Here is a 25,687-nt window from a genome sequence, read left to right on the forward strand (position 1 = left end):
CATGTATCATTTATAAAGATGTTTATTCAGGTGTACTAAATTCTAAGACTAGGTTGTTCGACACATATCCCGTAACTGACTCACTGACTCTCCGAGGCACATGCCCAGATCAGGTGACGGCAACGTCATTTTTGTTGTTAATAAATCATGGGACCTGTGTAAGCATGACACAGTAGATTGCAAACCTTTTACCCACACTGAAAAGCAGGAAGTGAGAGTTTGTTTACAGGCTATACTGAGGTTATATGTAGGAGGAGGGAGCATAATTCACACAAGTGAGAACACTGAAGTGAAAAGACATGCAGCTCTGGTTGTGTTGCGCTCTGCTGGTGTTTGTGGCAGGAGGATGCTTGGCACAGAAACCTCGTCCGTGCAGTAAGTATTGGACTCAAATCAAGATCAACTTCGGCGTCTGAGTACTAGAGAGTGTTTTAGAGGGAAAAAAAAAATCATTGTTATTCTGTAAAATAAAACTTAGTTGTGTGTGTTTGTGAACTAACCCATTAATTATCATTAAGTTTCATATTGATGCACTGATTCGAATAGGTTATTATTTCTTACGCAAAGACACATTGTTGGCTCCCATGTTTCCACCGTTCCAGTCAACTATGTAATACTCTCATCGTCCACGGGGTGGTTTGAGTATTTACGAAAATGCTGCTTTTCACACATGACAGTCGTTAGAGTTTATGCAGAATGGCACATAAAACAAAAAACATCTTTAAAAAAAAAAAAAAAAAAAAAAAAAAAACCCTACGAACGGCAGTTCTGAGGGGCAGAAACACCTCGACGAGGACCGAGATCGGGAGAGAACACCAAACTATTTCGAGCTGACAGGAAGGTTATGGTAACTCAAACAACCACTCTTTACAACCGTGGTGAGCAGAACAGCATCTCAGAACGCATGCTCTTAAGCCAAGAACAGGAAACTGAGGGCACAGGTTTACTAAACTGTAGTTTGACTGGTAAAATGATTGCATTAGAAAGATGCCACCGAGTCTTTTCCCAAATTTTAATAGTCTTGGTTCGGTAGGTAGTGCTTTGGGATAGTATTAATGATAAGATTTTATGTTGAACAAATCAGAAGGAGCATTGTATGCATAAATACATTTTTGCTTTTTTTTTTTTTTTCACTTTTTCACTTGTTTTAGAAATTTGATGATTAATGTGCTGATATTGTAAGGAAAAAAAATTCTATATCATGACTAATTTAATATCGGTGCATGCCTTTGCCTTTACTTTAGCTAATCGCAGTCAGTAATTCGTCAAAGTGGACGACACATGACACACAATGCAGTACATTTGGATGTAAATAAATAAAAAAACGTCTGCCTTTATATATTTACAGGAAGTCCTCCTCTCCTTGAGGGAAGCCTCACTATGGTAAGTGCTGAACGCTTTTCATTCAGTTTTAAATCAAAAGGGGTGTGACTGCTGTTGCTAAGCAACTGGGAAACTAGTTGAGAATTGAGGTTAATGCTTTTGCCAGCTAGCATGTATAGTATAGTAAATGTGTGTCTTTAATAAAGAAAATGTAAAATCACTGTAGAAATGAGACAAATGTGTCAGGAACACCGACCTTGTTAAATTATGAGAAAAGACGACTCATGACTAAAATGGCTGGTGTCGAATGTTAACTCCTCTGCACAGAGAAACGTACGAAATGTGTCACAACTTCAGATCTGTCAGAAATTTCACTGTTTAATGATACAGTGATGCTCTGTCAAGTTATCGCTTACACACCCACGCACTCATTCACACATGGGCTATTTATTTAGCACAGTACATAGTACAGAGACTACCGTTGCGATGATGTATAGTACGGATATACAGCTCAAAAGATGGATATGAGATGAGAGTTTAGGATTTCAGAATTTATTTCCCGATATTTACATCTACAGTATGTCTCTTATAGTCTACTTTCATTCATGAGTGCCATTTTATTTGATTGATTGAACATTTTTATTCACTACTCATATTTCCTACACTGCATCACCATCTCTTTTTCTCCTTCTCAGGTAACTCAAAATGGCGGTTACAGCGCATACGGGAAGTACGCCTACGACTCTATTCTCCGGCGCATCCGCCTTCGCGAGGTTGTCCGCCATGATAATGAAACGTTTATTACGGATGTTCTGCTACTCTATCAAGAGGTAACCCACCCCCCTCCAAACCAAACCAAATTGAGGAACAAACACACAACCTCATATTTTGTATTGTGTTAGTTCTCAAATTGAAGATGTAAATGAGGGAGAAAAACAATGAGGAACATAATTTCCTAAATGGCTCCATGGGTCATCTCACTTCCTCTCTGAACACCCTGCTGGGGGAAAAAAAACAACACAATAGAAACTTTCACTGAATTTTTAATGGTTTTAATGGAAACTGTAATGTTCCTGTGGGTCTTTATTGGCAGTTTGTTGCGTTCTATTGGTGGTATGTTATGTCTAGTGGATACCATTAAGCACGAGTAATGGTAATGGTTTTAACAAAGGACTGATCGTTTGTAATGGTATTTGCATTAGAATTTCTGTGATGGTTTCTATCGTTTTTTTTGTTTGTTTCAGCAGGGCAGTCTGGATTCTGTTAAAACTAATACGAACTTATCTGACAATTAGTAGGAGTATAATGACATGGTTCAATCCCAAAGAAATACTTTACACACAATTAGAAAGTGGGGCTTACGTTGCAAGACGACAAATGAGTACCGGTTAGCATGTCAGAATAATGCCAAGTGGTCCATGTAGCATATTACGTTAACACTAATTATATCCCTCAACACCAACAACCACACCACCCCTCCTTCAAATGGTGACCGCTGAGGTCATGGATACTGTTACCGTAACTTAAATCAACACCACATCAACAATGTCACATGTCATCCATTACCTGACTGTTCAACATGTCTTAGCTGGCTAATAAAATGAACTAGCTAGCATTAATCAAATAGTTGTCTATGAACTAGCCAAAATAACTGGCTAATATCCCAGTAAGGGAAATTTACCTACTCTTATAAAAAATAAAGTATACTGGGGACTCCTACAATCACCACACTCATTTTACCCTCAGGAAGGGTGTTAAGCCACTAACATGCTAACCTATTTAAACATATTAAAGGTCACTAACACACTATAACTAGATTAAGGAACAAACACACATCCTCATGTTATGCACCATGTTAATTTTAAAGAATGTAATTGAGTGGGAAAACCCTACAATGAGGAACATGATTTCTCAAATGGTCACATGGGTCGTCTCACTTCCTCTCTGAACAACCTGGATCCTGTTAAATTTATCTATTAACACACCTGATCTGGAAATGAGGAGCGCACAATTGTTTCTGAACAACTATATTAGCTAGTCAAGTGGGCTACGCTAAACTGAACCCCACCTCCATTATCTATAGTATATAAAGAAAGGTGACATCAGCTGGCTAGCTAACTTAGCCAAATGCTGTCAGGGTTTAAGTAGCTTGCTAGGTTCATTAACTCATGTTTATTTGCTATCTAGGAAAGATACAGTAGATGGCCTCATACAATCTACTGTATAAACGTTGGAATGACATCTTAAGTTTAAAACAGAGCTTTCATATAGTAAAATATCAAAAGATCGGGATAACTAGCCTAGACAACTCGGCTTGATGGCTTACCTGGACGTTTCTGCAGGTTGGACGTCGAGTCGTAAAACACTGATGTGTCCATTGGATTTAACTCGCATAATTTGCTGTTTCTACTGGAGAGTTTAAAAGTGAAGATAGCTGAGAAGTTGGGCCTGGGATTCTCATCTGTATTCACTGTCTCGGACAGTGCGGCTGCCCGCTAAAGCATTTTGCACCTGAATTGTAGAGATTCAAAACTGATGAAAAGCCAGTGTTCCAAGATTAAATGGAATATTATTTTTGTAATGGTGATTAAAAATAAATGTCGAAGTTGAATAGTTTGTTATATATATATATATAAAAAAAAAAAATCGTAAAAGTGATATGATTTAATTATACTGAAAAAGTACTGTTACAGTGAACCACATACTCAAGAGTTCATTATTTTCCACCGCTGGCTAAAACGCACTCATTTTACCAGCGTAAAGGTTGTACGTTTATTCAGGAAACGTTTGAAACACTTGAAGCAGTAAGCAAGACCGAGAAACAGTTCCCACTCAGGCTGATGGTTTACCTTGTTCACTCTCTCATCAGCATGTAATGTACCTGATCAACCCCAAAAACAAGACGTGCCAAAAGCAGGAGCTGACGTCCCAGTTCCACCCGATGAAGATCCCCTGCAATGCTACTCTTCTTGCGCAGGTCGTGCTAGGGAGTCTCTCTGCACCTGGAGAAGGACTGCTCGTCAACTCGTGGACTGGAGAGACACCCGAGGAAAAAAGTACACACACCAAAAGAAACCTTCACTGGCCCCCATTAAATAAATAAACAAACAAACAAGCTAATTAACTAATTAAAATAAAACGATAGTGAGTTTTTAACCTCATTAAAGAGTTTGAAAGTTAGTAAAATGTCATTTATTTTACATTACAATTCATTATTTTCTACTGTATATGATCTGAAAACAGATGTGCAGTCATGACTGACCACTGCGTTGAAAGTTTTTCAAAAATGTCCAAAGCACCGAGTGAGAAATTTAGCGTGGCCATTTTGGCTTCGACGGTGACATTTCAGTTGTTAGTACATTGTAATACTCTACTAAATACGAGGTAGTATAAACATGTTGACTATATTATGTAAATAGAGACTTAGTTACTATTTGAAATTGTTATTTTACTTCGTGCTGATGCTATTCACTAACAGCGGGTGTTTCTTTTCTCTCCCCCAGGCCAGTACTTCCTGACGTTCACCGAGTTTGGTTGCCTTCCTGTCAGTGTCCTTTTCAACAGGCCAAAGACCGGCTGGGTTGTGACCAAGTAAGTGTGTGAGAGCGAGAGAGAGAAAGTGCACATGAATACTTAAAAAGTCAGGCTTTGCTTGATATGGTAACATCCATACACTGAACTTTCCTTGCGTTAATCGGTTCCATTGGGTATCAGGCGACACAAATCCTGTCTTATCTGACTGTTTCAGCTTTTTTAACATCATTCGTGGGATTAAGGACCCGTCTGTGTTCATTCCTCCACCGTTCTGCAAGAATACTACACTGGAAACAGGAGAGAAAGGAGATTTCTTCAGTGCTTTCGTCTGAGTCAATACTACTGCTTCATATCACCCACATGTTACATCACTGAATATTAATGAATTTAAATAAAGAGTTTGGCAAACATTTAAATGTATGCAATGTGCTTGTTGCATTTATTTATTCATTAAAAAAAAAATTTTTTTTAGTCAAATGGTTCCATTAACACCTGAATGATTTTGTAGAATGAATTCACAGTGGTGCTTGAAAGTTCGTGAACCCTTTTATAAAAGAATTTCCTATATTTCTACGTCGGATATCAATGGAAATACTTGAGAAATTCTTTTTCTTTTTCACTTTTATTCAATGCAAAAATCATTAAATATCTATCGCATTACATGGATTGAGGTTAGCCAGAAATGAAATGATGTAATATTAGTGAAAGGATGTGAACACGTTTCCTTCTATACCAGCAAAAGACACTTAAATATAACAATAATAATGACAAGAACATTTTAGCGCATGTTAAAGTGGGAGAGCGGGATTCGTTACAACCCGTACTGATTTGGCAGATTCTTAAACAGGCAGATTTCCTGCTCGTTATAAATCATGAGCGGGGATTTTGAAAAGGCAGAGATGTGTGCCTGGTATCGATTTGGTCCTTTCCGTGTGTTAAAGAGAAATGCGAACGAACGGATTATTTACTATTTAATCATCGTCGTCGTCGTCATTTTAACTAGGTGTTTAGTATCCAAAGGGGAACGTTAATGTGCACGAACACAAGGGATGCACCGATATGCTCCAGAGTATCGGCCTTAGATAAACGGCAGCATTTTTTTTTTCTTTTCAGTTTAGTTATTTATTTAATGAGCTGAAATAGAATAACAGCAAGCAGTTTGTTTGTAATAATTAAAAGCGGGGGGAAACAGTATCCGAATAGCACTCAACTCGGATATTAAGATCATGTCAGATAAGAAAGAAAAAAAAAAATTGTGCATCCCTTGTTAATACTATTCTAAAGTGAGCAAGCTTTTATAAAAGGAGTGATATTTAGAATAACCGCTTCCAACACAGACAAAAATTTTTTGCATAAATCTGTAAATACTTTGTTTTCATGGAACTAGCTTTCAGAATTACAAACACGAAAGAACTACGATCTATTTTTTCCCCCGATATAGCTTTAACTATTTTTTTTTTTTTTTGCTAAAATTTAAACCGTACTGTTCCATTTGCTACGCACCTTAAAAATTGCATAAGATTCTCTAAACACTTCATATTCAAGAGAATGACGTCCTAAACGGCAAAGTCATCAGGAGCAGGAGCAATCGTTTTTAGTGGTAGTGTTTTAACCATTCAGATTTTTTCCCCCCACCCATTTAATTTTGGAGGTACAAATCCTTCAGTGTGAGATTTTTTTCTCTCCAAAATTATAATGATCAAGTACAAAAACAAGTTTCTACAAGAAGAGCCTGAATGTCCTTTCACCGTGAATAACCTGAAGCTACTGAACAGAGGTGATTCTCTTTGGTTTGGAAAAGAAATCTGAAAGCCTGGATTGAAGTTCCTGAGAGAAAACAGGAAGTGCTGTGAAAGGGTGTCTCTGATTGGTGGTGGAGGAGTCTTTTCCTGATTGAGGTGGTCCAATGAAATGAAGTGTTTTAGGTCATGAGGAGGTGGTGCACACGCTGAAGCTGGTGCCGTGACAGGAAGAGAGAGTGGGCTTGTTCTTTACCGCGAGCACACGGGATCATCACTTTACCTACCAGTACGGTGCCACACCTCTTCTCCCCCTCCGCCTGGAAGACAGAGAGTCAGACATAAAATAAAATAGAAAAGTCTAATATAAAAATCACAAACACCAACATGCCTGGCTTAACTGACGTAGATGAGTTTGATTTGTATTATGTATATCTTTGGCTGCTATCTGTTTTTAGTGTACATTTTCTCCTTCATGACATTTGAAAAAACTGGACGCCTTAATGTTATTTCTTTACGTCTTCATATATAAACGATGCTTAAAAATACGGTTTAAAAACCCATTTTTGGTTTTCGTAAAATAATCCGTCAAAGACGTTAACTGAAACTAGGATTTATTTCCCCCCTTTTGAAATACGCTGCGTTCACGCCATGTCGATTCCGACTTGTAAAAAGCGTCCATGTCCTCGTAGAACTTGTAATTACCGCTTGTACACTAGGAATTTTTGGAGAACTCCGACTTGTACCACCTGAACGCTGCAACATCATGTGGAAACACTCGAATGTAGTTAAGTATTTCTGTGTAGTACTTTGTATAATTGACTGTTATTTATATATATTAATAATGCAAGATTCATCTGAAAATAAACGAACGACGTACGATACAGTCTCGTGGCATTTCGCAGTCGACAACATCGTCGGGCTCGGACTCGTTCGTTTAATTCCGAGTCCGAGGACCCGAACGGCTCGGAGTTGAATGTCCTGGTTGTCATCTAGTAATTGCGGTAATTCCGGCATTGACAAAAAATCTGGTGATGCCGCAGAACCAATCAGCAGCCTCGATTTAAACTCCAACATGGGGTGCAGATGCACACTGTAGGCCCCGCCTACTCATTCCCTCACTATCTTAATCTGCGGGCCTTTCTTTACGTCAGTCCCCCAACTCTTTGAGCTCTATGTGAACGCTGCTTGTATCCTTCAGGAAAACTCATTTGTGTTGTATTAATCCCGTACGACTGGACTATAACATAGCCATGCTAAAGCCTTAAGCTCTCGTAACGAGAAGGAAGTGTGTCTGGTCTTCACCTTGATGAAGGTCGATGACGGGAACGTGGCAAAATCGGTGCGAACTCGAGCTCCCAGCTGTTGGTTTACGACGTGCTCGGATACTTCGTTCTGAGATAGTGAGAGAAACGACGAAAAAAGTTAATATAAATATAAAGAAAATGGTATATGCAAACGAACTGCGTTATTCCCAAGTGTCTGTTTATGCTTCTGACCTTTAGTTTGTCTAGAGCGTCACTCAGAGACTGCAGTCTAGCCGTTTGCTCTAGCAGCTGAGCGCTGGCACTTACTGCAGAATGAGACAGAAATGCACAGTTAGTGTTCACACACATAATGTAGTCTCTCTCTCTCTCACTCACTCACACACACACACACCGGGTGTTTTTCCTGTGATGTCCACTACTTTCACGCCGGCGCTCATCTTAAGCAGGTTGCTCAGCAGGAGGTCCGTTTTCCGGTACAGCGTCCCGGAAACGCCGTCGCTCAGCGAGCCGTCCTTCATCGCACCGGCCATGTTGGGCACGCTTAGAGGAGGAAGGGACGCCAGCTGCGCCTTCATCTTCTCTGCCTGGGGTCAAAGGAGGTTATTGTGCCGATTCTATGATTCTTTGATAACCATTAAACGAGTCTATAACTGTTCATTCAAGAATCCTTGATTCCAGGGTGACTCGAGGTCCTTCGATTGATTCTTGCAAGATGACTCATTTACTATCCTTCCGATTCATATATGATCTAAGGTTCTATGATTCTATGACAATTCTAAGACGTGACAATTTGATATGACTCCTTGAACAATATATTTTATCGAAAGATTCCGTGAATCTTCTATCGTGTGTTAGTCACCTTGAGTCTGTAGTTTTCGTTCTTCAGGTGTTTGATTGCGAACCTCTGAACATCCATTTGCTGCTTCAGAAGAGGTGAATCCACCACCTGCACAGTACCTGATACATTCGCTATACCAGAGACCACACCTCCTGTGACCACACACACACACACACACACACACCGCATATCCAGTACATTCAACGATCAAACAATAGTTAAGCCTACAGGATGTGATCAGTGTGAGTCAGTGGCTAGTCAGAGCAGCCTCAGCAAAGCTTTACCAGTTACTAACACTGGAAACACACTGGTGCTACTCTTTTGAAGTACAGGAGGTGAAATAATTGGGGTTTTTAGATGTAGTTCGTCTATCCTAACCGAGAGTGTGCATCACCTGTAGCGCCTCCTGTGACGATAGACGCGATGCCGGATGCTGGTGTTCCACGCAGCCCTTCGATAGTCATGCGTGATTGGCTGTTGAGTCTCTGTTTAAGCTCTGCTTTCTCTGCCTCCAGCTGGTCAATATCAGCCTGCAGTGCATCCATGGTCTCCTCAAACTCCCTGTCCACACACACACACACACACACACACAAATAACTCATAATAATAACAAATAACAGATGAAAACAAAGAGAATGTTTCTTAAAAGACACACACACACACAGACAGACACATAACGCACTTCTCCTTTTTCTTCAGCAGCGCGTTTGTCTCGTCCAGTTTGGTCTGGATCTTCTCCACTCGTTCGTCTGCATCTTTAGTAGACGTGTCCAACTTCTTCTCCAGCAAACTTAGACGCACGTTCGCCTCACTTAACTCCTCCCCCTGAGAGAGAGAGAGAGACAGAGAGAGAGAGACGGAGAGAGAGGAAGGGGCGATGATGAGAAGAGAGTAAAAGGAAGGTAAGAAATTAAAAGGTCAGGATTTCGAGAGCTGCTGCAGAAAAGGCGCGGCAGGTTTTCGCCTTTTTTTTTTTTAGATTCTGAAAACACGAGCCGAAAATCTCACTGGAAAAAGTTAGGATTGTAAGATCTAACAGAAATATCACATCGTCGTAGAACGTTTTTCTTTTTTGTCGCCTAATGACTTTTTTGTAAAACGTATTATTCTGTACAGAAAATCTTACATCGTTACATACAAATAGAACAAGCTGCGAGTTACTTTAAACTAGTAACGTGACTTATGGCACGGTCGTTACTTGGCTCAGGGTTTTGTGTCTCACCTTGATCTTGAGGGACTTCTTAAGTTCCTTGATGACCGTCTCTCTGTCCTCCAGTTTGAGGCCGAGTCCTTCTGCATCGGTGATCTCAGCTCTCAGAGCAGCAGAACGCACCTCCACAGGGGGAGGCTGTAACACACACACACACAATTTATAGTGTATCTGTAGTACTTATTTTAAGATTCTGAAAATTGTGGCCAGAAAGGTGTGCATCTCTTGTGTGCGTCTGTGAATCTCACCACACGTTGCGGTTTCTCAGAATCATACTCTCCCTCTTGCATGGCGGTGGCCATCTTGTTCATGGTTGCTATGACAGCGCTGCATGATTGGCGCAGGCACTCACGTGGGTTTTGATCAAGAGAACCGTAAATCTATGTACACACACACTTTGTTATCGAAATACACAAACACCTCTGTTCATTTCCACACCGCAGCTCAGTGTCGCATTAAGGAAAGTGTGTTTTTACCCGCTCCACCGCTTTAAAGACTCCATCCTCGAGTGTGGGCGCGCTGAGCCCCTCCTGCTCCGACAGGGTAGCGATGAGTTGAGCTCCTGCTGCTGCGGTCTCCTGGAGCACAGCGACTACACAACTCAGCTGCTTCCTGCTTTCCACCAGCGCCTCACCCACCTACTCACACACACGAATATGAATATAAACACACACCGACACGTGTAAAAAGGCACATACATATGGATGGAACACACACATATGCTCTCACCTGAGGAGGGTAAGAGAGTGCGGCAGGTATCCCAGGAGCATCAGTCCCAGGCATCCTCCTGCGGATTTTCTTACAGAACTGACGAATGTCTCCACAGGAAGTGTCCAGGTCCTTCAGAAGCAACGTAAGCTCCACCCCTTCCTGCCCAGGTTGCAGGAAGGAACGCAGGCGCCCCAGCTCTGCCCCCATACAGTCCAGGGCACTCTGGATAAACTGACGGGAGAGAGACAGAAACAGTTATTAAAATTGCACAGCAAGAACAGCCATCTTTATGGGGCTGGACAAGTCGTGCTAAAGCTGGCTTTTATCTGGTGTACAGTGTCGGTGAATGTATCATTAAAAGTGGTGCACAGGTGTTCATGAAGATGTCATACAGGTGTTACTAAAGACAGCTTATCATGTGTACAGGTATCGGAAAGGCATCTCTCAGGTGCTATACAGGTGTTATACAGGTGTTGCTGAAGGTGTTTCATCTGGTGTACCGGTGTTTTACCTTCTTTACAGGTGTTGCTGAAGGTGTCGTTACAGGTGTTGTATATGTGTTGCTGAAAGTTTAGTTACAGTCACTCGTTGCATACCTTGATGTGGTCTGCCAGCTGCACGGTGCAGTCTTCAGTCTGGTCAGCCAGGTGGATGCTGTACAGTTGCTAGAACAGGAAAATGCATGAAAGATCCAACTCAATGTGTGATAGGGTATCCGTGTGCATGTGTACTCACAGCTTTTAAAATACATCATTTTTTTTAAAACTCCCCTGTGTGTATCCAATATCTAGTATTAATGAGCAGAGAATGGTACGTACGTACGTACCTGGTAGAATTTGATGGCCTTGGTGAGAGGCTCCACTTGCACCGTCTCATCTAGTTGATCTTTATGCAGCAGCTCAATGAGGAAGTCAAGAGAACGCTCGTGTACGCTCATCTCAGAGTGCAGCGTCCCCATCCGCTTAAACACATCCACACTGCACTGGTTTAGTGCCCTGAGAGCAGAAGAGAAACGTTATGTTTTTTTCCCCCCCGAGGTGTGTAATCCACGTTCGCGTGTCGGTAATACGTACTGCTCGTATTTGCGCAGGGTGGCCTGTAGCATTGTGAGGGAATACACAAGTCCTGAAGCAAAGCTCAGCTGCTCCCCCGCGGATCCACGCAGCCCACTGCGCTCTGTAACGTTCTCGTTTAGATCAAACTTCTCCTGGGCTTGTTTACTGATCAACTCTGCCTGCAGAAGCACAGAGAAAATAATCATCGGTATTAATCTTCGGATCCGGGGTTCGCGCCAACGAATGGTGAGAACAATCCTGCGCGTAATTCTCGAGCATTCCTGGTGATTATCCGTACTCATTAAGCCTCCTAACACTGCTGTAGTACCTTACAGATGAGTCTGGGGATGAGTAGTAGCACCAGGATGCAGTCGTGATCTCCTCCGTGCCTCAGGAAGGAGTCGGGCATGAACGAAGTGAGCAGTGACACTTGCCTGTTGGCCTGCTGCACCTCCATCTTACGCAGCTCCATCTCAATGGCCTTCAAACAAAAACATCATGAAAGATGGACAGTGTATATGTATAATGTATCAAATCAGAGCTGGATCCAGAGAGGAAGCAGTACCTTGGCGTAAGCTTTGGTCTCCGCGAATTTGATTTTGAAGTCGAAAAGCTCGGCAGGAGGCTGCTGGAGCTGCTCGGCTGTGGCGCTCTGCTGATTGGTCAGCTCTCGGTTCACTTCCTGTTTTTCGAGAGGAGAAAATGGCTAAGGGTAGGAAATTACAGGCCGGTATATCTATCGATTCTATGCGACGCCGCCATGTCTGACCTGTAGGTGAGTGGTGAGCTCCCGGTATTTGCTGATGGTCTGTTGATAATCGGCCACAGTCTCCTGAGCCGCTTCCACTCTCTTGTTGGCCTCTCGGACTCGAGCTCCCGCCAGGTCCAGCTGCTCGCGCAGTTCCAGCTCTGTCTCTCGCGCGTTCTCCTGCAGCTCATCGTTCATCTCATTTATTGCTTCCTACAGGACCAGAATAAAAACAGAGTAGAGGACATGTTTTTCTTGTCATTTCATTTTAGACCAGTATTTCAGTTCTCTATATGAGCTTTTGTCTGCGTTTATGCAGTTTTGTATGTATATGTGTATATTATATTATATTATATTATATTATGAGTCTATCATTATGTTTTGCTCAGTATATCAGCATATTACGTAAACCAGACCATTCAGTTACGTACACCACCGGTCAAAAGTTTGGGAACACTTGACAGAAATGTTTCTCATGACCTTAAAAACCTTTAAGGTGTGTGATTAAATGTTTGAAATCGGTGGTGTAGACAAAAATATAATCGTGCCGACGTATTCATTTCTTTCATTATACTAAAACTGACATTTTAATTTAAAAAAAATATATTATATTTTTAAACGGGCGAGCGACTAGAAGCGAAATATTCCGAAAAGCAGCCGATAAGTGTCCAGCGTAGGTGGGAACTCCTGTAAGACTGTTTAAAAAGCATTTCAGGGAAATTCCTCAAGAAATCAGGTGAGAAAACGACAAGGATACATTTCTGGAAATTCTAGGTGGAAAAGCGTCTACGTTTTTATTTTAGCACAACATAATTCCCATAGTTCCATTTGTTTTATTCCAGACTTTTGGTGACTATTATTATTATTATTATTATTATTATAAAATGTGGGGTGAAAAAAATATCTTATTTAAAAATAAAGAATAACTGTGTTTAAACTTTTGACTGGTAACATATATTATTTTGAGTCAATTTTTTTCAGTAAATCAGTACTACAGTCAATATACAAACATATACAGTAGGTTTGGACTGTAAACGACATAACTTATTTTTTAGCGTTCAATTTCAATTTGCATTGCGTATTTTATCCTTCACACGGATTCTATTTGAATTTAAGTTCCCTGTATACCTCGGTACCTGGAGAGTAAATTATATCAAAATGTTACGTGTGTCTTACCAAATCGGTGACGGTCTCTCTCAGCTCTCTCACTTTCTCCTCCAGATCCAGATTTCTCTCGGTCAGAGTTTCAACCATCTCTTCTGCTCCCAGCGCAGCATCCACCTAGAACACCCCGTACCTCTTTTTTTACTATCAATGTATATGTTAACCGGGAGCTCATTAACAAATTCCTAACCGCATAACTGAACCTGCACTGTAAATTTAACTGGGTTCCATATTTAAATACCAGCACTGAGAAAATATTGAAAGTAAGTTGCAAGGTATCTGTAGACATGACTGCAAAATCATTAGGATGTAAAATAAGATAAAAACACATCTCTCTATACTGTGCGTACGTAGGAAAATGCACCGTGACATTACAATTCTAAGATTTTTGTCCTTTTTTCAGACCTGCTCTTTCAGCTCGTCGATGGTGGCCTCGGCCTGCTTCATCTCCTCTTGCATTTTCTCCTTCTGCACTCTCAGAGTCTCGAGCTCAGAGTTCTTCTTCTCCATATGCTTCTGCAGCTTCACGTGCTCCTGCTTCTCAGATGATGACAGGTCACGCATCCTGGGTACAAAGCCAACAAGCAGCTGTTAGAATAGCTTTGTTTGTTTTTAAAAAAATGCTGGACACGGGATGCTGTAGGAAATAAAACAGGAATCCAGTTTGAATGTATATTTAATTGGTTGCAAAAGAGAAAGAATCCATAGAGCAGAATTTACAATAAGCAGAGCAAAAAAAAAAAAAAAAAGAAAACCACCAAAAAACAAAGATTTGATTGGACGATGAGCTTTGAGCCATGTCCGTCTACAGAATACCATGCCGACCACGTCTCGCTTTCTTGTGAAAGCTTTGTTAGTAGATAGATATCTCAACGCGATGCGTTTAACTCTGCTGAAGCAAATGCTAATGAAGTGGGGAAATCGTAGCGAAATGCTCACCTGACCAGTGCCTCTTTCAGTCGTGCGTTCTGTTCCTCCAGCTGTTTCACCTGATAACTCGAGGCTGCACCGTCTGAGCCTGTACATGGAGGGGAAAAAAAAAAAAATCAACAAACAAGAACAAGAGAGTCAAACCTGAGAAGAATCATTAACTGAACTGTCCAAAAAATAAATAAATAAATAAATAAATAAATAAAATAAATAATCGGCATCCTACAGCGTTTTCCGTTATGGGTTATCGCGCGATAATCCCATACAAATGTTACACAGATCAGTTATTTTCGTAGTAGAAGTCTGCTAATGGTGTACAGCGTCGTGCGCGTCTCCAACCTTTCTCTTCAATCTCGTGTTTAAGGATCTCCAGGTCCATGGTCAACTCCTCCACTTTCTCCTTCAGACTCTCCACCTCTTGCTGCAGAGACTCCACCCTTTCCTCTGCCATTTCTTTATCCAGAGTGGCCATCTCGATAGCGTCTGCCGTGTCTGCCATCTCTTCCATGTAGCGGTCTTTAGCTTCCTGAGCCTCACGCGCTTCCTGCACACACACACACACACACACGCATGCAGAAATATGTCTCAATGATAAAGTTGCTATGCTGTACTAAATTTACTTGGTTCACATCTAAATAACCAGCCGGTTTCCTACCTTCTTGGCCTCTTTGAGTTGTTTTTGCAGCTCATTCTGCTGCTCCTGCATTTTGCTCTTCCACTCCTGCAGCTGCTCCAGCTGGATCTTGTGCTTCTCGAGTTCCTTCAGCTTGGCTTTGTCCTCTGTCCGCTTTATACGGAGAGTCTCCAGCTTCTCCTCGAGATCCTTCACCTGAGCACGCAGAGCCTCCTCCTCCTGAAACAGAGGCGAAGAGAGAACCGATCGACCTGTTCAACATTAATTCACAAACGAAGAGGACGTGGGATTAACAGAGGACACTTAAGGATTAAAAGTAAAGAAACAGAGGAATGAGATGGAAAAGGAAACGTAAAAAGCTACTTTCTGTGTGAGCATGTGTCCGCTTCTCTGCCTTGCGTTTGTTTTGTGGTTACATCTGAAGTGTATTTTTGTTAGTATACAAGAAAAATTATTATAATATGTATGGTATGAAGTGAATAGGAAAGATTTCTTCATTATCCCCCCCCACCCATTCTCACTTTGCTGGAGATAGAGGGAGCAGGGCTGCTGGGGGCCTCACTAGTGGTCCTGCTGGGCTGTGGCATCATGGGAGCCCCCAATGCACTCTGGGAAGGAGTGGCAGGTTCGTTCTCCAGCAAGACTGATCCCGAGAGATCCGAGCCAGCGCTGGAGGGACGGCTGGGCTGTAGGGGAGAGAGATAACAAGGAAGAAGCATAGGGAGAGAAGGACAGAGAGAAAAAAAAAAACACAACAGAAATAAACATAAGAAAAGAAGGGAGAAAAGGGGGAAGAGAGAGGAGGGGAAAGACGGGAAATAAAAAGAGAGGAGGTAAATATACAGCATATTCGTGCTGTTTTTGCTAGTTCATTACAAAATATAGACAGGCTTTATTTCAATTCCTCGCCTCAGTACACAAGAAGAGACCGTGTGATTGTCCTCTGTGATGATTACAGGCTGGAATGAAAACCCACAGTGCCACCAGAACAGCCAAAAGATTTTTAAAAACAAACAAACAAAAACAAACAAACAAACAATACCAAAAAACAAAAAAACAGTTCCATGTGACTTCCCCTGAGAAGTAAGAGTCACCGACCGTGCTCAGGGTAACTCCATATAAAAGCACCATACAGCTCAGTCATGGGAGGGAATGCTGGGATTAAATGAAATATATTTATTTATTTTTCCAGAATCATATATTTCCTGGACATTTACAGAAGAGTCTTTCCGCAGCACCGCCAGGACTGGGCTGTACCACCACGTTAGGTGACGTAGGGGAGTTTCGGGACTTTAGGACATACCGTTATGAGGGAGGGGAGGGAGCTGGAGTAGGAGAGTCGTCCCGGAGTATTCCACTGTACATCAATACAGGGCGTATATTAGCTCGTGTACTCGGAGTGTTCATAAATCTAGACTGAAAGGATACTTTAAGCGTGTAAACTGTTCTAAGAGTGACCGCAGTGGAAGACATGCGTTTGTGAATTACTGCATTTCCCAGAGTCCCTAGCTGGTTGTGTTCAGGCTCACCTTGGTACTACGGCGCACAGCGGCCTGGAGGAGAAGACATCGGGGGGGCGACATACGGGTAAGGGAGAAAAAAGCACAGGGGAAAAAAAGAGAGAGACAGAGAGAGAGAGAGAGAAAGAAAGAGAGAAAGAGAGAGAGAGCAAGCAAACGGGAGAGAGAAAGAAGTAAAGAAAGACAAGTCAGGGTGAGAAAGCAAGAAAGAAAAATGAGAGAGAGACAGAAAATACAAATGAAGGACAGAGAGCAGGCAAGAGACCAAACGTGTGAAAGAAAAAGGAAAATGAGGTGAGACAATTCAAGCAAGCAAAAAAAAAAGGAAGTAAGAAGCGAGAGACCGTGTGCATGAAAGCACAAAAAGAGAAAGAGAGAAGGGGGTAAAAGGAGGGAAAGAAATAGACCAGGCATTTCAAAGGCAGAAATACACAGGAGTGAGCAACAACAGCATTATTCATTCTCAGACATGAAGTACATGCAGCTCAGGTTTAGCATTTCGCCCTGTTGCGACATCACATTATCTCCTTATTATAAACGCTATAGTGGAACATCATAACATCACACTGACAAATGATTTCTGACCAAATGTCACTGATCCACAAGGTGATGAGTGCGTTGCTGTAATGAAAACATGACTCCGAATGTAACCGGCAGATGAATCGTAAACATACAGCCAATGTGACGGGACCAAAAAAATAAACTTTAAAAAAGAGGGGACAAAAATAATAACACCACATGATCATGGATCCATTCCATGGTGAACTAAACCAAGTGAGATGACACCAAAAACCAGTGGACAAAAATAACAACACTTAAACAGCTGTACCTTCTTTGTAGTTAGAGTCTTTAACATCGTGTTAGCAAACACACACACACACACACACACACACACACACAAAAGAGATTAAAAACACATATTGATATAAATGATTGAAAAAGCCCATTTTCCTTGTGGTTTTGTTCAAGTATACCATCTTTATTAATAGGCACCGTTTCAAACATGATCAAATGTTTGCTTTTCCACGGGGTGTACTTACCGTTTTTCACACGCCTGTAAATCCTCAACTGTAAGAGTTCAAACTGCCGCACGATTAACGTTTCTAGACGCAGCTCCGGATGGTGAGTCAAAAGAGTCGAAACCACTTACAGCGCGAGTAGTTCAAAAGAATCGCTTTGATTCGAACTGTAAAAGCAACTCTCTTATACTCTTCATACGAAGAGATACTCTTATAACTTCAGGTTCTAGCTCTGGCTTCAAAAAAACTTCACATTTACCAGCACTGAGATTTAACGGCAGCGTGTCGGTGAAAAAGCACTATGAAGCTCATAAAATAAATCGCCTACCGTCCAAGGAAATAAACAAGAACGCACCTGTCTGGTTCCTTTTCCAGGCGTTTCTGCAAAACACAAAAAAGAAAAGAAAAACAAATTGAATAATTCGTTCTGATTATACAATAATACCGTAATTGTGTCTTTTGTAGTGTTTATTTCAATTGAACCTAATCTAATGTATTATAATACAACGATATCATTAAGAACTATATACAGGCCGACATGACAAAGCTTCTGTGCCAACATTTGGCACTGCTCCTATTTACACCAGAACTTGGGCCATATTTCGATTAAATTCAGTATTTGTCCCTATTTCTGTTCATACACATCTGTACTGAATTTATTTTTGATATCATTTTTCATTCTGCACTTTCTCCTTTTTTCTCTCTATGCTGATATCCGGCACTATTACAATCCATGCCAATGTTTGATCCTTCTTTGTGTTCATGCCAATATTTGGCCCGGTTTCTATCAATGCCAACGGTTGCGTCTATTTTATTCGTACCAATCCTTTTCTCCATTTTTATTCATGCCAACATCGGACACTATTTCCATTCATTCGGATGTTTGCGCCGGTACTTAGCGACGTTTCTGTTTGCGCCGCTGTTCGGCCCGGTTTCTGTTAGGACTCGGAAGCAGAGCTCGTACCTTTCCGAGGCACTTTGGCGATGCCTGACTCGGGTGTGTCTGGCGAAGTAGCCGAGCTTCCTCCGTCTTCGATCGGCTGGATCTGATGGCACGGTGATACGAAAAGAGACCACGATAAAAATCACTGAGCGTGCGAGTTATTTGAGATGTTTCAGACCCAACGATTATTTCAATATGTCCGTGCGTGCGTCCTGACCTGGGACTGGCGGACGAATATCCCATGATTCTCCTTGCAGTTGAAGTAGGACTTGCCCTGCACAGTGCCATCATTTTTGCCCTTTGGCTCGTCCAGGATGACTCCGACCCATTTCCCTGAGGCGAAGAGCGTCGCGCCGACATACGCCACGGTGCCGCGCTGCCCTTTACCGATCACCTCCACCAGAGAGCCCACCTTCACCGGCTTCCCTCCATCCGCACTCATCCTCGCTATCACTCCACTTGACAGCTAGAGAGAGAGAGAGAGAGAGAGAGAGAGAGAGAGAGAGAGACAGACACAATGAAAGGCCCTTTATTAGTAATACGGAGAAGAAAATATTAAAACGACATCGCACATGTGTATGTCCCTACGGCGCTAAAAGGCTTCTGCACATCACATGCCATTAGCGCATGACCAGGATGGGCTTATTTTATTTATTTATTTATTTAAATATCACTCTCTGATCACACGAACATTACACTGTGAAAACTACAAGACAAACATTTCTAACAAAACAACAAACACGGATTTTAAACGCTCTGACTGGGACTCAGTAGACGGAGGCGACCGCTTTGGAAGATCTCCTTTCAGCGCAGAAATACCGAACGGATCCCGGTTCCCCTTAAGCAGGATGAGAGAAAGCAGCGGATTCTAGCTATCGAGGGATTGTACCGGAGGAGACGGAACAGCTCGATGCTCTCCAAGCGGTGAGTTGACTTCAAGCTTGATGGTAAAGACAGCTCTGAGCAGTTTTTCAAAAAAATGTGGCACAGAATTTCAATTAAATAGAAGAAGAAGAAAAAAAGAACACTGATCTCTTAAAATCGTAATCAGTTTGTATAGAACTATTCGAGCTAGAGCAAACATCTATACCCTTTTCACTAACCCTGGGTGTACACGAGCTCCTCCTCGTCGCAGACATCCTGCCGTGTATCTGTACAGCGCCGTGCGGATTTATAAAATGCGATAACGAAAGGGAGGAATTCCCTCGTCTTTAAATAAGAGCTCAGCAAACAGGGAGGAGGGGGTGGGCTCGTCTCACGACGTAGGGACTCGCAACTCTCGGGCTTCAGAAAGGCGCCCTGTAAACGTTATTATTAATATAAATACGTTACGTAAACGGCAACTACGTTCAGTAGAAGCTGATGGAGTTACAACTCTGTGGAGAAGCTGATGGAGTTACACCAAGTTCCTTTGCGAAAATTACATGAAAGAGCAGTTTGCTAGGAAAATAAATAAATAAATAAATAAATAAATAAATAAATAAATAAATAGAGCAAGTAGCGAATAATCATTTCCATGATCGAAGTATCGTGTGTGCGACTGTGCCCTGCGATGGGTTGGTACCTCGTCTAGAGTGGAATCTGATTGGCTGGAAGGTGTTCGTTTTCTTTATTTATACCATGGGCTCTCTGAATACTGGATTCTGATTGGTCACAAGGTGTGCATTCAAGAAATTTAATAAAGAAGTTCTGTCTCTTTCTCACACACACACACACACACACTCTCTCTCTCTCTTTCTCTCTCTCTCTCACACACACACACTCATTCTCTCTCTCCCTCACACTCTCATTCTCTCTCTCACACACACTCACTCATTCTCTGTCACACACACACTCACTCTCACACACACTCTCTAATATAACTATTTATGATAATTACTTTACCTCTGTGTATGCACACACACATTTATTCTTACTTTGTTGCATTTATAATGTTAAACTACTCTTAGTATAGTAGTATACTAACTCTGTGCTGCTGTAATAGATGAATTTCTCTGTGAGATGAATAAAGTTCTCTCTCTATCTAAAAAAAAATAAATAAAATAAATCCTTGGATGGAAACGCAGCTAGTGACGTCATGAATAGGCGCATTAATCCAAACCTGTGATTTGCCCTGCAGCTGGAACTACTGTCAGAGCTGCTGTTATAGAGAATGAATTATACATTCTGACCAATCAGAATCGAGAATTCAACACTAATCATGCATATAAATTATTTAATGTTGTTATATATTACTCACGCTATTAACTCACAACCCTAATTATATTCTTGCTAATGTTCACAGTTACCACTGCAAGCTAGTCAACTTCCTAACTAGCCGACTAGCACAAGCTAGCTAGTTTCCCAACATTCACTAGAGCTTTTTTAAACGAACATTTTAAACAATTTGCTTGTATTTTTGATAAGTGTCATTAAAAATATGCTTTGTAATTCAGCGGAAAACGCCCCTTAGCATGTTGGCTAACGAAAACAACAGCTAACTGTAGTGTAGATGACGTAGGCACAATAATGATTTGTCCACCAAAAAAAAAACTGTTCATTCAAACTTTTTACCTGATAATAACTCTTATAAACTGTTTACTCCAGGAAAGCGTCCAGCTCTGGTTTAAACAGCTGAAAGTGACAAATCATTCGCTTGTTCAGGACAATTATAAAGCTCCAACACAGGTAGGTGCGACAGTCGCCGGCGCCGGAAACAAACAGGCAGGAGTCATTCTCTGTGTCAAAGTTGCGCGGGAATTGTGCAGGACGCGGTGGCGCCATTGTTGCTAGGTACGGGCGTACGGCAACACGTCCGCCATATTGGAAAGGTCCTTTTTTTCGATTGTAAATCGAGTGAAATCTGCCCCATTTGAAATCGGCTGCAACTCATTTTAAATTCAATTTGAGTTCAAAAAGTGTACTTTGATACAGACATAATACATTTCTAAATAAATTGTTCAAGGGACATAATGTTAACTAAAGTTAATATGGCAGAGGTGGCATTATCACCTTACAGCTCCACAGTCCTCGGTTTGATTGTGAGCTCAGGTTTCTCTGGGTTCTCCAGTTTCCTCCCACCTCTCTAAAACTTGCAAGTAGGTGGATCAGTTATGCTAAATTGCCCCCGGTGTGAATAATTTAGTGTTTGGTGCCCTGTGATGGACTGTTGTCCCATCCGGTGTGTATTCCCGCACCCAGTGTTCCCGGGATAGGCTCCAGTTCCACCGTGACCCTTGACCAGATTAAAACTGTTTCTGAAGTTGAATGAATGAATAGATGTGCATTTTATTATTTTGACAATTAATAGCCTAATTATTGTTGACTGCCAGCAAAGCAGTGATATGTACGTTAAATAAATAGATCAAGTAACTTTAGCCACTCAGAGGTGTTTTTTATTATTAAAGTCCAAATGCAATGCTGAATATTATCAATAGAGAGAATAAGAAATGCAGAGTGTGTACGGGAGCAGGAGGAAATGGGATTTAAGTAAGAGTCCTGCAGAAATCTCTGGTATCAATTATTGAAGTCCATTAGCTCTTTTTGGGAGTTTGCCCCCTCCAACATGGCGGCGATGCTGACGTTTCTGGAGTACCTGTGGTTACGACAGACGCCGGCGCCGGAAATAAACCGTTTGCACCGTTCTATGTGTCAAATCTGGGCGCTACTTACGCAGGCCGCTGGTTGTATAATATAGTTTGAGATTTCATGATATAAAGCTTTTTATCAGCTTAAGCGAGAAAACACGGTTAATACGTACGTGTCTTTATAGAATTTTTAAAGCTAATATTTACCTAACAATAATTACACATTAATTCTTATTAAATGTGAAAAAAAGTTATTAATTAATAAATTAATTAGTTAATTTAAAAAAGAAAAAAAAAACAGTTTAAAGTCTGTATGTAAATATATTTCACATGAAAGTCAGGATACTCCCATTAGGCCACACGTTGTATAAGTTTTAAGAAAGTAAAATAAATATACAAAGTATATTTAAGTAAAAGTACCCAGACTCGGTGACATTCATTCACAGACCTGCTACAGCTGTTGCCTAAGCAATCACAGGAAAGCAGAGCCATAACTTTAGGCAAAGGGATTCAAGAGTGATTTGTAGTTTCACTCATGCTATGCATGTTTTGACCAAGGACAGTGGTGGAATTCTCTGACTATAGGAGATATGAACAAATGGACAAATGGGCTGCGGGGTGGCATTGCTGGTGCAGCTGCCACTACTGCTATGGCATGTGGTGTTATCTGTTGCTACTCTGACTTGTGGTCATGATTGCTACTGCTCTGACCTGAAGTATTTTTCTTATCGGACTGGTCCTTTTTTTCCCACTTTGTGCAAATACCTGCACCAAACATATACCTGTTTTATACGTACCTGTCTTTCTTTTTTATTATTGGAAAATGCTTGATAAAAATGCTATTTGATATTAAATCCTGCAAGTCATGTGTTGTCTGTATAATAGCACAGTCAATGACTAGAATGGCAGTAGACAGTTGTTTAGACAGGTCTCAACATTATGTGAGCCAAATTGGTTGAAGATTGGAAAAAATCTGTAGGAGGTGTAGCAAAAATGGCACTTAGATGCATTAAAAGTATTTTTAGCATGCTATTGTAACTTTAGACAGTTAGGTGGTGCTGGCCAGAATTTTTTTTCAATAGTCTCAAGTCTCCTGAAGAAGCCTGCCAAGATTGGATCAGTGTGCAAAGTCATTGCTGATATACAGCCTCACACCCTGTTTGGTGGCTTTTGGTGGTCAGATTTGTTGGCCAATTATGGGCAAACCATTTGGAGTCTTCAAAAGATGATGTCTGCCAAAATGATTGTGGAAAATCTAATTAGGCAGAAATTAAGATAGGGTGCGTTGAACTGTACGTTAAACATACTTCCAAATTAGGCAGAAATTTGACCCGATTGTGGTGCTAGAGTGTTAGCAGCACTTGGTCCACATTTGGTCAGAATATTCCTTAGACCCTCCCCAAGAACTGTGCCAAATTTCATAACTTTTTACCAGACAGTTTTATGGGCTGACATAGACACCCTATCCAGAAAAAGAAGAAGAAGGTAGAATTACAATAGGGTGCCTATGTACCTTTTGTGTAAAGACAATGAATTTCCTGGTTCACATTAAACCGTTTTGGTGCATTTTTCTCCCTCTGTATCCATATCATATAAAATAAACAGTATTTCCGTAAAAGACAAACGATAGCAGCAAGGGGTGCTTAACCAATGCTGCTTTGAAAGCTGATTCACAGGATGACATGAGATCTTGTTCATTTGAACATGGGTCATTCCATCTCAAATGGTCCAATGCGGATTGCTTTACCGTTTTTAATTTTAAAATTTTTTTGAGCGATTACCTCTATGTATTGGCATTGCAAAATCAACAGTTTAATATATATATATATATATATATATATATATATATATATATATATATATATATATATATATTCTTGGTTTAACTATGACGGCCATCTTCGTGTCATGGCACACAACAAATTTTGGTTACACAGCTGTTTACAAAAACCTCAATATCCTCCTTGTAACAAAAGCTGATCTCTAGAGCACATTACATGTATATACAGTATATAAACATTTTTACCCATTCTTGTTCCTTAGACTTAGAACTTAAATCCAAATGTAATGCTCAAGATTGCTCACAGTTCCACTTTTAGGGTCAATTTATAATGGGAAAGGTTCGAGTCTCAGAATTTATTTTTCATGGGGTACCTAGGTAAGTATAGTGTGCATGCAGAACATTTCAGGTTTGAGATTTCTCTTATTTTTATTTTTTCAAGGGGTTGTGAAAGTGCAATTTTTAAAAATTTCCCCTCACTTTCGGGTTGAATATCTCTGGTGGGGGACCAGATACGAACCTGAAATTTTCATAGAAATAAGTCCTCTATAGTAGCATTCTGCCTTAAACATTGCTAGTTTGAGGTTGGAGGTAAACCCTGCAGGACAGTAGACCTCTCAGGCCAGATTTGAAGAACCAGCCTGATTTATCATGTTGGGACAGTTGTACAGTTGGTATGCGTGAACCGATTTGTTCTAAATATGGATGTACAGTGTTCAGTTGGGTGTTTTTCAAATGAACAGTGTCATAAACAGAGCTGTAGTGTTGTTTCTCCTGTGATAAAAGCAGTAAGTGACTTCTGAGCTGTAGTCAGTTATATCTACACTAATCCATGGGGAAAACGAAATCCAAACAAGCAGCACGAAACCTCTGCTATAAAATCGGTTTAAAGACAATGTAAACTGGAAATCTTAACCAATTTTATTTCCCAAAAGGTGACACAGGATAATTGGGCTGAACGTCTTTGGGATGTGATTGGATTGTGAAGGCTGAATGATAACAATTTTATGATTTTATGATTAAAAACTCACTTAAATTGAACAAGGAACTATATTTCATTATTCCACTGACAGTATATCTACATAAATGTAAATAGTGGAAAAATATCATTTTAAAATTAATGTCAAATTAGATATTGTAATTTCTTTTGACTCTGCCACTAGGTGGCATTATGGTTTCATCTTGTCCCTCCTTTCGCGATTCTCATTGGCACAATATGTTATGAACAAATGATTGAATGTTTGTAGGATTTATATGGAATTATCATTGTAACCAACAGAAGAACTGATAAAATTTTTGGATTGATCCTGTAAGATAATTTGTTATTCTTTCTCTGTACTATGTGTATTTGCAGTATCAGATAGATACTATGTAAGGTCATGCCATGTAGATTCGCGCAGAATGTTTCTCATCTCTCTTCTGTGGGAGATAAACATGTTTTGTAGTTGAGTGTCTGCACATCGGACCTTGAAACAACCTAGAACTCCCTTTTCGAGACTCGCAGATGTCCAGCACTCCTTATCTTAATCTTATATTGCTTTGCAGCTTCCTACATTGTAGCTATGGTAGACTATTGCTTTGGTAACTAGTAATTAATTAATATGGAAACAGCATTTTATGCAATTATATAGCAATAAAGACTCAGTGCGTGTTGATGATTGATTACTGAATAATTATCAACAACATCAGGTTATGTTCATCAGAA

General features: G+C 40.8%; 2 protein-coding genes across 3 annotated transcripts; one reads left to right on the top strand and one right to left on the bottom strand.

The window, feature by feature from the left end:
* Positions 1-171: 171 nt before the first annotated feature.
* On the top strand, positions 172-5,277 carry epdl1 (ependymin-like 1). The gene is made up of 6 exons (XM_017461284.1): positions 172-375; positions 1,349-1,383; positions 2,019-2,153; positions 4,193-4,379; positions 4,827-4,914; positions 5,072-5,277. Exons 1-6 carry the CDS (start codon positions 300-302, stop codon positions 5,187-5,189), a joined length of 639 nt encoding a protein of 212 aa, XP_017316773.1. The 5' UTR covers positions 172-299; the 3' UTR covers positions 5,190-5,277.
* Positions 5,274-21,347, bottom strand: dctn1a (dynactin 1a). Of its 2 annotated transcripts, XM_017461275.3 has the most exons (29): positions 21,190-21,347; positions 18,854-19,102; positions 18,658-18,739; positions 18,049-18,074; positions 17,504-17,521; positions 16,684-16,707; positions 15,676-15,840; positions 15,176-15,373; positions 14,860-15,064; positions 14,530-14,608; positions 13,996-14,155; positions 13,603-13,707; positions 12,448-12,639; positions 12,244-12,360; positions 12,007-12,159; positions 11,697-11,857; positions 11,450-11,618; positions 11,220-11,288; positions 10,642-10,854; positions 10,389-10,550; positions 10,161-10,292; positions 9,925-10,050; positions 9,385-9,527; positions 9,097-9,263; positions 8,724-8,854; positions 8,256-8,448; positions 8,096-8,169; positions 7,902-7,991; positions 5,274-6,916 (listed from the first exon to the last, which is right to left on the bottom strand). In XM_017461275.3, the coding sequence occupies exons 2-29, from the start codon at positions 19,076-19,078 to the stop codon at positions 6,779-6,781; spliced, it is 3,717 nt and encodes a 1,238-aa protein (XP_017316764.1). In that variant the 5' UTR covers positions 19,079-19,102; positions 21,190-21,347; the 3' UTR covers positions 5,274-6,778. The 2 variants fall into 2 exon arrangements, with proteins under 2 accessions (XP_017316764.1, XP_017316765.1); XM_017461276.3 differs by lacking the exons at positions 16,684-16,707; positions 17,504-17,521.
* Between the last annotated feature and the right edge of the window lie 4,340 nt (positions 21,348-25,687).

The sequence above is a fragment of the Ictalurus punctatus genome, chromosome 29 (assembly GCF_001660625.3).
Source record: "Ictalurus punctatus breed USDA103 chromosome 29, Coco_2.0, whole genome shotgun sequence".
NCBI lineage: Eukaryota > Metazoa > Chordata > Actinopteri > Siluriformes > Ictaluridae > Ictalurus > Ictalurus punctatus.

Excerpts from the sequence above, each read along its gene's own strand:
- dctn1a (XM_017461275.3), bottom strand. The coding sequence starts at position 19,078 with ATGAGTGCGGATGGAGGGAAGCCGGTGAAGGTGGGCTCTCTGGTGGAG. Across the intron at positions 15,841-16,683 it reads CTGTGCGCCGTAGTACCAAG|CCCAGCCGTCCCTCCAGCGC; the intron begins GTGAGCCTGAAC and ends TCTCCCCTACAG. Across the intron at positions 9,264-9,384 it reads CTGCTGAAGAAAAAGGAGAA|GGAGTTTGAGGAGACCATGG; the intron begins GTGCGTTATGTG and ends GTGTGTGGACAG.
- epdl1 (XM_017461284.1), top strand. The coding sequence starts at position 300 with ATGCAGCTCTGGTTGTGTTGCGCTCTGCTGGTGTTTGTGGCAGGAGGA. Across the intron at positions 1,384-2,018 it reads TTGAGGGAAGCCTCACTATG|GTAACTCAAAATGGCGGTTA; the intron begins GTAAGTGCTGAA and ends TCTCCTTCTCAG. Across the intron at positions 4,915-5,071 it reads ACCGGCTGGGTTGTGACCAA|CTTTTTTAACATCATTCGTG; the intron begins GTAAGTGTGTGA and ends TGACTGTTTCAG.